Raw genomic sequence first — 11719 nt, 5'->3', positions numbered from 1 at the left:
ACATACTAACAAAATAAAATAAATAGAATAGATATGTACAAGTAAAATCAATCATCATCATCGTATTTATTGAGCACTTACTGTGTGCAGAGCACTGTACTAAGCGCTTGGGAATCAATCAATCAATCGTATTGAGCGCTTACTGTGTGCCGAGCACTGTACTAAGCTCTTGGGAAGTCCAAGTTGGCAACATACAGAGACGGGCCCTACCCAACAGCGGGCTCACAGTCTAGAAGGGGGAGACAGAGACCAAAACATATTAACAAAATAAAATAAATAGGATAAATATGTACAAATACACGGGACTCACAGTCTTAATCCCCATTTTGCAGATGAGGGAACTGAGGCTCAGAGAAGTTAAGTGGACTTGTCCAAGGTCACACAGCAGATAATAATAATAACATTTATTAAGCGCTTATTTTGTGCAAAGCACTGTTCTAAGCGCTGGGGAGGTTACAAGGTGATCAGGTTGTCCCACAGGGGGGGCTCACAGTCTTCATCCCAATTTTAAAGATGAGGTAACTGAGGCACAGAGAAGTCAAGTGACTTGCCCAAAGTCGCGCAGCTGACAATTGGCGGAGCTGGGATTTGAACCCACGACCTCTGACTCCAAAGCCCAGGCTCTTTCCACTGAACCACGCTGCTTCTCTAATAATAATAATAATAAGAAGAAGAAAAATGATGGCTGTGAGCCTGATGTTGGGTAGGGACCGTCTCTGTATGTTGCCAACTTGTATTTCCCAAGCGCTTAATACAGTGCTCTGCACACAGTAAGTGCTCAAAAAATACGATTGAATGAATGAATGAATGGCATTTGTTATATATATATGTTATATATGTACATATTTATTACTCTATTTTATTAATGATGCATTATTATGTAGCTATAATTCTATTTATTCTGATGGTATTGACACCTGTCTACTTGTTTTGTTTTGTTGTCTGTCCCCCCCTTCTAGACTGTGAGCCCGTTGTTGGGGAGGGACCATCTCTATATGTTGATGATTTGTACTTCCCAAGCTCCTAGTACAGTGCTCTACACACAGTAAGTGCTCAATAAATACCATCCTGCACACACACACACACACACACACACACACACACACACACACACACCCCAGCCCCACCCCCAATCCCCACACAATCGCCTCCAGGAAGAGCCAGCCGAAAACCACATGACTAAAGTCATTCATTCACTCATCCATTCAATCGTATTTATTGAGCACTTACTGTGTGCAGAGCACTGTACTAAGCGCTTGGGAAGTACAAGTTGGCAACATATAGAGACAGTCCCTACCCAACAACGGGCTCACATCATCATCAATCATATTTATTGAGCGCTTACTGTGTGCAGAGCACGGTACTAAGCGCTTGGGAAGCACAAGTTGGCAACACACAGAGACAGTCCCTACCCAACAGTGGGCTCACAGTCTAAAAGGGGGAGACAGAGAACAAAACCAAACATATTAACAAAATAAAATAAATAGAATAGATATGTACAAGTAAAATAAATAAATAAATAAATAGAGTAATAAATATGTACAAACATATATACATATATACAGGTGCTGTGGGGAAGGGAAGGAGGTAAGATGGGGGGATGGAGAGGGGGACGAGGGAGAGAGGAAGGAAGGGGCTCAGTCTGGGAAGGCCTCCTGGAGGAGGTGAGCTCTCAATAGGGTCTTGAAGGGAGGAAGAGAGCTAGCTTGGCGGATGGGCAGAGGGAGGCCATTCCAGGCCTGGGGGATGATGTCGATGGCGGGACAGGTGAGAACGAGGCACAGTGAGGAGATTAGCGGCAGAGGAGCAGAGGGTGCGGGCTGGGCTGGAGAAGGAGAGAAGGGAGGTGAGGTAGGAGGGGGCGAGGTGGTGGACAGCCTTGAAGCCCAGGGTGAGAAGTTTCTGCCTGATGAGCAGATTGATTGGTAGCCACTGGAGATTTTTGAGGAGGGGAGTAACATGCCCAGAGCGTTTCTGGACAAAGATAATCCGGGCAGCAGCATGAAGTATGGACTGAAGTGGGGAGAGACACGAGGATGGGAGATCAGAGAGAAGGCTGATGCAGTAGTCCAGGCGGGATAGGATGAGAGCTTGAACGAGCAGGGTAGCGGTTTGGATGGAGAGGAAAGGGCGGATCTTGGCAATGTTGTGGAGCTGAGACCGGCAGGTTTTGGTGACGGCTTGGATGTAAGGGGTGAATGAGAGAGCGGAGTCGAGGATGACACCAAGGTTGCAGGCTTGTGAGATGGGAAGGATGGTAGTGCCGTCAACTGCGATGGGAAAGTCAGGGAGAGGGCAGGGTTTGGGAGCAAAGACAAGGAGTTCAGTCTTGGACATGTTGAGTTTTAGGTGGCGGACAGACATCCAGGTGGAGATGTCCTGAAGGCAGGAGGAGATGCGAGCCTGGAGGGAGGGAGAGAGAGCAGGGGCAGAGATGTAGATCTGGGTGTCATCAGCGTAGAGATGATAGTTGAAGCCGTGGGAGCGAATGAGGTCACTAAAGGAATGAGTGTAGATCGAGGACAGAAGGGGACCGAGAACTGACCCTTGAGGAACCCCTACAGTAAGCGGATGGGAGGGGGAGGAGGAGCCTGCAAAAGAGACTGATAATGAATGACCGGAGAGATAAGAGGGGAACCAGGAGAGGACGGAGTCTGTGAAGCCAAGGTCGGATAGCATGTTGAGGAAAAGGGGGTGGCCCACAGTGTCAAAGGCAGCTGAGAGGTCGAGGAAGATTAGGACAGAGTAGGAGCCGTTGGATTTGGCAAGCAGGAGGTCATTGGTGACCTTTGAGAGAGCATTTTCGGTGGAATGTAGGGGACGGAAGCCAGATTGGAGGGGGGGTCAAGGAGAGAGTTGGTGTTGAGGAAGTCGAGGCAGCGGGTATAGACGACTCGTTCAAGGAGTTTGAAAAGGAAGGGTAGGAGGGAGATGGGGCGATAACTAGATGGTGAGGTGGGGTCAAGAGAGGGTTTTTTAAGATGGGAGAGACATGGGCATGTTTGAAGGCAGAGGGGAAGCGCTTACTATGTAGCAAGCGCTAGTGTGAGTCAGCATTTTTTAATGATATTTATTAAGAGCTTACTATGTGCCAGGCACTGTATTAAGCGCTGGAGTAGATACTAGCTAATCAAGTTGGACACAGTCCGTGTCCCAAATGGGGCTCACAGTATTAATCCCCGTTTTACAGATGAAGCAACTGAGCCCTAGAGAAGTGAAGTGATTTGCCCAAGGTAACGAAGAAGACAAGTGGTGAAACCTGGAATAGAACCCAGGCCCTTCTGATTCCAGGTCTGGGCTCTATGTTCCAGGCACTGTAATAATAATAATAATAATAATAATGGTATTTGTTAAGCGCTTACTATGTGCAAAGCACTGTTCTAAGCGCTGGGGGGATACGAGGCAATCAAGTTGTCTGTAAAATGGGGATGAAGACTGTGAGCCCCCCGTGGGACAACCTGATCACCTTGTAACCTCCCCAGTGCGTAGAATAGTGCTCTGCACATAATAAGCACTTAATAAATGCCATTATTATTATTATTTAATTCTGTCACTGGGTGACAGTCAGATCTTGGGGTGAGTTGCCGACCAGCCTTTTGCAACCCTTCAGATGCCAAGGATGATGTTGTCAGAGCCCCCCAACCCTGGGACCGTCCCCCAGTGGGGGAGTCTGTGTGTCCCCCACCGTCTCCCCCTCCCTCGGCCCCAGTGCAGCCGCAGACCACCAGAGAGGGTCAGACACGCTTTTATTTACAAACACCACGGAGGGGTTCGGGGGCCGAAGCATGGGGGGTCCTGGGGTCCCTAAGCACAGATATTCTGGGTAGGGGTCCCCCGGGGGGCTCGCTTCCGTCTCTCGGCTGGCGAGGGGCTCTGTAGGTGCCCACGGGCAGGGGCTGGCGGGGAGGGGAAGGGGCTGGGGAAGAGGTTTCTGCCCCCGGGAGTCAGCCTGGACGCAGCCATCTGTGCGTTCACTTCCAGCGGCCTCCAACCTTGCCTTTGGCTCCGGCCTTCTTGCTGCTGCAGAATGGAAAGGGGGAGATCCCCCGTCAGTGGAGTGCAGGAGCCGGGGGGCTCTCGACCCCCTCAACCCGGCCACGGGGGCTGCCCGTCCCACCTGAGCCGGGGTGCCGAGGGACTTCTGGATGGGGTTCTTCATGCAGGACCCCTTGGGGTGCCTGGAGACTCCCCCGACCCCCTCTCATCCATCTCCCACCCTGCAAGGCGCCTCGGCTCTCTGGGGTTCGGAGGGGCATGCAGGACTGGATCCCAATGCCAACCAAGCCAAGCAAGCCCCCTGCCCACTTACCTGCCCTAGGCAGCCCCTTGCCCCGAGTAACACCCCCTCCCACCAACCCACTTACCTGCCCTGGCCCACTTACCTGCCTCAGAAATCTGGGTTAGTCTGGGGGGTTAGAGGTCCGATTGGTCCCAAGCCTGCCCCTGCCTCACCTCTTCCCAGCCCGAGGGACCCCGGGCGTTGGGAAGCCCTTAGCCCACCGAAAATGCACCGCCTCAGGCCGAAGGACCCTGGCAGCTGGGTACAGGGATGATTTGATTCTGGGGGCCACTACAGGGCATAGGGGAGGGCAGGGGGCTAGTGAGAGAGCAAGGGAGGCTAGTGCCGGCCCTCGCCTGGTAACTGCCCTTGGGACGGCCCGGGGGAAGTGTTGGGGGGAAACAGGGTCACATCTGCCCCGCTCCCTTTGTGGCATCCCCCAAAACCCCACCAATCCCCCGCCCGGCTCCCCACCCTGACCCAATCCTTACCTGTGGTGAGGTCTGGCCTGAAACCGGCCTAGACAGAGGGGAGACTGGGGGTGCACGATGCTCCCCACCCCGTCCCTGCCCCCCTGCCGGGGGTCTCGGAGGTGCTCAGCAGCTCCCCGGGCTCCTCAGTGCTACTCTACCTCGGGGGGCTCACTCTTTCACCCCCATTCTCTGGGGGGCCCGAGGAGGGACGGGAGGCCTTTGGGGACTTTGAGGCTCAAAATTACAACCCTGCCTTACCTCTAGAAGGTAAGCTCATTGTGGGCAGGGAACGGGTCTGCTTATTGTTGTATTGGACACTCCCACGTGCTTAGCACAGTGTTCTGCACACATGAAGTGCTCAGTAAATACATCCGATGGATTGATCGTAAGCTTCTTGTGGACAGGGAATGTGTTTGGCAATTTATGAACGAACTTGATTATATTGGACTCTTCCAAGTACTGAATACAGTGCCCTGGCCACATTAAGTACTCAATAAATAATAATAATAATAATAATAATAATGGCATTTGTTAAGCGCTTACTACGTGCAGAGCACTGTTCTAAGCGCTGGGGTGGATACACGGTGATCAAGTTGCCCCACGTGGGGCTCACAATCTTAATCCCCATTTTACAGATGAGGTAACTGAGGCTCAGAGAAGTTAAGTGACTTGCCCAAGGTCACACAGCAGTCATGTGGTGGAGCCGGGATTCAAACCCACGACCTCTGACTCCAAAGCCCAGGCTCTTTCCACTGAGCCACGCTGGATGGTAATGATAATGTTGGTATTTGTTAAGCGCTTACTATGTGCCAGGCACTGTTCTAAGTGCTGGGGTAGATACAAGGTGATCAGGTTGTCCCACGTGGGGCTCACAGTCTTAATCCTCATTTTACAGATGAGGTCACTGAGGCCCAGAGAAGTGAAGTGACTTTCCCAAAGTCACACAGCTGACAAGTGGCGGAGCCGGGATTAGAACTCATGACCTCTGACTCCGAAGCCCAGGCTCTTTCCCCTAAGCCACGCTGCTTCTCAATCAGTAAATACTATTGATTGACTGATGATAAGCATCTTTGGGCAGGGAACATGTCCTACCAACTTTGTTATACAGTACTCTCCCAAGCGCTTGGGTCAGTGCTCTGCACACAGTGAGTGCTCAATAAATACCATGGATTGATTGATAATAATAATGATAATAATGACGGTATTTGTTAAGCACTTACTATGTGCAAAGCACTGTTTTAACGCTGGGGAGGTTACAAGGTGATCAGGTTGCCCCACAGGGGGCTCACAGTTTTAATCCCCATTTTACAAATGAGGTAACTGAGGCCCGGAGAAGTGAAGTGACTTGCCCAAAGTCATCATCAATCATATTTATTGAGCACTTACTATGTGCAGAGCACTGTACTAAGAGCTTGGGAAGCACAAATTGGCAACATATGGAGACAGTCCCTACCCAACAGTGGGCTCACAGTCTAAAAGGGGGAGACAGAGAACAAAACCAAACATACTAACAAAATAAAATAAATAGATATGTACAAGTAAAATAAATAAATAAATAGAGTAATAAATATGTACAAACATATATACATATATACAGGTGCTGTGGGGAAGGGAAGGAGGTAAGATGGGGGGGATGGAGAGGGGGACGAAGGGGAGAGGAAGGAAGGGGCTCAGTGTGGGAAGGCCTCCTTCAGTCTGGGAAGTCACACAGCTGACAGTTGGCAGAGCCGGGATTTGAACCCATGACCTCTGACTCCAAAGCCCAGGCTCTTTCCACTGAGCCATGCTTATCCTCTAAGCACTTAGTACAGTGCATTTATTAAGCGCTTAGTACAGTGCTCTGCACACAGTAAGCGCTCAATAAATACGATTGATGATGATGATCCTCCCAGGCCTGGCCCCTGGTGGAATGGAGTAGGGAGGGAGGGGGGAGGAGGGGAATGGTGAAACAGGGGTGTCACCTGTCGCCCCACCCCAAGTCCTGCCCATCTGGTCCCTGGAGTCTTGTAGTCACCGGAGCCCGCAGCGGGGGGAATGGTGGGGGTCCTGTTAGTTTTGTTATTGAGGATCTCAACGGGGAACGAACCAAATCCTGCTCTGGCCGCCCCCACCCTCAAGAGGAGTGGAGGAGAAGCTCTCTCTCCCGCCATTTTGGGCTTCCTCTTTCCCCCCTCCACTCTCTCCATCTTTTCTAAGAGGGAAGCAGGGAGGGGGGAGAGGTCAGAGAGGACCCCCGCCCATCCTATCCGGGCCCTGGTGGTCACTGGGCAGGGGTGGCGGGGCCGGCGGTGTGGACGGTGGTTCCAGGCTGCTGCCCTCAGGGCCTGCCACCCTCTGACCTGGCAGGAAAGGTAACGGTCTCCCGCCAAGCTCTCCAGCGGGAGCCCTAACCGGGCCGGAGAGCGTCCGAGCGGGACGAAAGAGCCCAGGCGTGGTGCGTATGTCCTGCTCCTCCCTGTCCTCAGTTTCCCCAGTGAGGTCCCCGTCCCCCGAAGCCCCTCGGTGGGAGCGGGCGGGGGTACTTACTGCTTCTGGGCCTGGTCGATCCGGTTCCTGAGGGTTGTGATCTGCAAGCAACACAGACGACTAGGATGTCTCGGGGGGCTCGGGAACAAAGGCGGGGCCCCCGTGCCCTCCGTGCCCCGAGGAGGCACACGGGGCCGGTTCGGGATTCAGGGAAGGCCCCGGAGGCCAGGGGGCAACGTCCAGGCAGGAGGCGGTGATTCCCAAGCCTCTCCGCCCTGAAAGCTGGGCACGGGCTGGGCACAGCCTGTGTCCCTGGGGGCAGGGGAGGCAGGATGGGGGTGCTGTCCCCCAAGAGATGCCCAAATGCCCGGCGGGAATGACGCCCCCCCCGGACTCAACCCCGGCCTCCACGATCCTCCTGGGCAACTGGAAGAAGAAGGGCGGTGTTGGCGGCGGGTAGAGGCCCTTTACTTACTGTGACCTGTGACCTCCAGAGCGATCTGAGACCCTGGCACTTACCTTTCCTGCCAGACCAGAGGGTGGCAGGCGCAGAGGGCAGCGGGCACAGGGGGCGGTGGGCACGGGGAAGAAGTTTAGGGGGGCAGTACCAGTGTACCCCCACCCACGCACTTCTCCTTGCCTGCCTCAGTCCGACTCTGTCTTCGTCCTACCTCCCTGGGGAGGAGGTCTTCCCTGCCAGGTGTTGGCCCGGGGCCCACCCAGGACAGCAGGGCACAGCCGACCGCGGCCAGGGCCGGATTGGGACAGTGTCCCCAGGCCGTCCGCCCATTTGCAATCCTGCCAGGACTCTACCCGGCATGAGGGGAGGCTCCTTGCTGAGGCGGAGGGTACCCATGGGGGGAATCCCCTGTGCCCGTGGCCGGGGGGCGGGGGTCTCCCTTGTGCCCACTGCCATCGCGTTCCTTGGGAAACCTGGGATCTCACCATGCGGAAGGCTCATGCATCTGAGACCAGGCCAGAGTGTGCAGCCCCCTCCACCCAATACTCACAACTTAGCCAACATCGCCACCCTCGCCCGCAGGCTTGTGATCTAAGAGAGATGGAGACGATTACCCAGGGGGCAGGGAGGGCAGGGGAGAGGCCGCAGTTGAGGGACGGAGATTTCGCGCTGGAGCCGGGCAGCAAAGGGGAAAATTCCCGGGCCTTGGAAGGCCAGGAGTCCTGGGTCCTAGTTCTGGGTTCGGGGAGCAGCGTGGCTTAGTGGAAAGAGCGCGGACTTGGGGGTCAAATCCCGGCTTCGGGCAAGTCACTTAACTTTTCTGTGCCTCAGTTCCCTCATCTGGAAAATGGGGATTAAGACCGTGAGCCCCATGTGGACAACCTGATTACCTTGTATCTCCCCCAGTGTTTCGAACAGTGCTTGGCACATAATAATAATAATAATGATAATGATGGTATTTGTTAAGCGCTTACTATGTGCAAAGCACTGTTCTAAGCACTGGGGAGATACAAGGTGATCAGGTTGTCCCACAGGGGGCTCACAGTTTTAATCCCCATTTTACAGATGAGGGAACTGAGGCACAGAGAAGTTAAGTGACTTGCCCAAAGTCACTCAGCTGACAAGTGGCGGATCTGGGATTTGAACCCATGACCTCTGACTCCAAAGCCCGTGCTCTTTCCAATGAGCCACGCTGCTTCTCAATATATATATATATAAAATTTGTGAAGTGCTTACTATGTGCCAGACACTGTTCTAAGCGCTGGGGTAAATACAAGGTAATTGGGTTAGACACAGTCCCTGTCCCACACGGGACTCACAGTCTTCATCCCCATTTTCCAAATAAGGGAACTGAGGCACAGAGAAGCTAAGTGACTTGCCCAAAGTCACCCAGCTGACAATTGGCAGAGCCGGGATTTGAACCCATGAGCTCTGACTCCAAAGCCCGGGCTCTTTCCACTGAGTCACGCTGCTTCTCTTCCAAGCAGCGTGGAAGCACTTAGTAAGCACTTAACAAATACCAAAATTATTATTATTATTATTATTCTATCCCCGGCCCTACTGGGGTACCAGGGCAAGTCACTTCTTTTGCACTCTTGCACCTCAGTTACCCCATCTGTAAAATGGGGATTAAGACTGTGAGCCCCATGTGGGACAGGGACCATTCATTTATTCATTCAATCGTAGTTATTGAGCACTTACTGTGTGCAGAGCCCTGTACTAAGCGCTTGGAAAGTGCAGTCCAACTGATTAGCTTTAATCTATCCCAGCATTAAGAAGAGTGTCTGGAACATAGTAAACGCTTAAGAAATGCCACCATTATTTATTATTATTATTATTCTCTGGGCCTCAGTTTCCGATCTGTAAAATGAGGATTCAAAACTGGTTCTCCCTCCTAGGCTGTAAGTCCCATATGGGGATCGTGTCCGACCTACTTATTTTATATTTACCCCAGTGCTAAACACAGTGCTTGACACATAGTAAGTGCTTAGCCAATACCACAATTATTGTTATTTTCATCACCATCATCAATCGTATTTATTGAGCGCTTACTATGTGCAGAGCACTGTACTAAGCACTTGGAAAGTACAAATTGACAACATATAGAGACAGTCCCTACCCAACAGTGGGCTCACAGTCTAAAAGGGGGAGACAGAGAACAAAATCAAACATACTAACAAAATAAAATAAATAGAATAGATATGTACAAGTAAAATAAATAGAGTAATAAATCTGTACAAACATATATACATATATACAGGTGTTGTGGGGAAGGGAAGGAGGTAAGATGGGGGATGGAGAGGGGGACGAGGGGGAGAGGAAGGAAGGGGCTCAGTCTGGGAAGGCCTCCTGGAGGAGGTGAGCTCTCATTTTCATTCTCTATGCCTCAGTTTCCTCATCTGTAAAATGAGGATTCAAGACTTGTTCTCCCCCTCTAGACTGTGAGTCCCACGTGGGGCAGGGACTGTGTCCAACCTGCTTATCTTGTATCTACCCCAGTGCTGAACACAGTGCTTGGCACATAGTAAGTGCTTAACCAATACCACAATGATTATTATCATTCTCTGTGCCTCAGTTTCCTCATCTGTAAAATGAGGATTCAAGACTGGTTCTCCCCACTAGACTGTGAGTCCCACATGGGGCAGGGATTGTGTCCAACCTGCTTATCTTGTACCTACCCCAGTGCTTAATACAGTGCTTGGCGCATAGAATGAGCTTCACAAAAACCACAGTGTGGGCAGGGAGTGTGTCTACCAACCGTATTGTATTGTCTTTTCCCAGTACAGTGCTCTGCACATAGTAAAGCGCTCAGAGAAGCAGCGTGGCTCAGTGGAAAGAGCACGGGCTTTGGAGTCAGAGGTCATGGTTTCAAATAATAATAATAATAATAATAATAATAATGGCATTTGTTAAGCACTTACTATGTGCAAAGCACTGTTCTAAGCGCTGATAAATAAATGTGTTAAGCGCTTACTATGTGCAGAGCACTGTTCTAAGCACTGGGGAGGTTACAAGGTGATCAGGTTGTCCCACGGGGGGCTCACAGTCTTAATCCCCATTTTACAGGTGAGGTAACTGAGGCACGAAGTTACCCAAAGTCACCCAGCTGACAGTTGGCGGAGCCGGGATTTGAACCCATGCCCTCTGACCCCAAAGCCCAGGCTCTTTCCACTGAGCCACGCTGCTTCTCCAAATCCCAGCTCCGCCTCGTGACTAACACAACTGGCGGTGGAGGTGGTTGGGATTTGGTGGGCTTGGGATCCAGCTTGCGGGTTAATCAGTCAATCAGTGGTATTTACTGAGTGCTTACTACTAATAATAATTGCGGTATTTGTTAAGCGCTTACCATGTGCCAAGCACCGTTCTAAGCACTGGGGTAGATGCAAGGCAATCGGGTTGGACACAGTCCCTGTCCCACATGGGGCTCACAGTCTTGATCCGCATTTTAGGGATGAGGTAACTGAGGCCCAGAGAAGTGAAGTGACTTGCCCAGTGTCACACAGCAGACAAGTGGCAGAGCTGGGATTAGAACCCACATCCTCTGACTCCCAAGCCCAGACTCTTTCCACCAGGCCAAGCTGCTTCTCAATATGTGGAGCACCGTACTAAGGACTTGGGAGAGTACAATACAACAGAATTAGAGAAGCAGCGTAGGGTAATAATAATAATAATAATAATAATAATAATAATGGCATTTGTTAAGCGCTTACTATGTGCAAGGCACTGTTCTAAGTGCTGGGGAGGATACAAGGTGATCAGGTTGTCCCACAAGGGGCTCACAATCTTAACTCCCATTTTCCAGATGAGGTAACTGAGGCACAGAGTAGTTAAGTGACTTGCCCAAAGTCACACAGCTGACAAGCGGCAGAGCCGGGAAGTGGATAGAGCACCGGTTTAGGAGTCAGAAGGTCATGGGTTCTAATCCCGACTCCGCCACTTGTCTGCTTTGTGACCTTGGACAAGTCACTTCACTTCTCTGGGCCTCAGTTTGGGGCAAGTCACTTCACTTCTCTGTGCCTCAGTTCCCTCATCTGTAAAATG

The 11719-nt window shown here is 51.6% G+C and overlaps 1 protein-coding gene across 6 annotated transcripts in view; it reads right to left on the bottom strand.

Annotated features, from left to right (window-relative positions):
- Positions 1 to 3738: 3738 nt before the first annotated feature.
- The window catches only part of TNNT3 (troponin T3, fast skeletal type), a 32879-nt gene continuing 24898 nt past the window's right edge, over positions 3739 to 11719 (bottom strand). For 3 of the 6 annotated variants that reach the window (XM_038764307.1, XM_038764308.1, XM_038764309.1), the window contains 2 exons: positions 7279 to 7319; positions 3739 to 4020 (listed from right to left, as the gene is read on the bottom strand). In XM_038764307.1, the coding sequence (XP_038620235.1) occupies positions 3972 to 4020; positions 7279 to 7319 (90 nt within the window). In that variant the 3' untranslated portion in view covers positions 3739 to 3971. Of the gene's footprint in view, positions 4021 to 7278; positions 7320 to 8228; positions 8270 to 11719 lie in introns of all 6 variants that reach the window. The other 3 variants (XM_038764310.1, XM_038764306.1, XM_038764303.1) reach the window with 1 other exon arrangement.

The sequence above is a fragment of the Tachyglossus aculeatus genome, chromosome 22 (genome assembly GCF_015852505.1).
Source record: "Tachyglossus aculeatus isolate mTacAcu1 chromosome 22, mTacAcu1.pri, whole genome shotgun sequence".
Lineage (NCBI taxonomy): Eukaryota > Metazoa > Chordata > Mammalia > Monotremata > Tachyglossidae > Tachyglossus > Tachyglossus aculeatus.
Note: the sequence above shows the minus strand (reverse complement) of the source record. Positions and strands in the feature narration are given on the sequence as shown.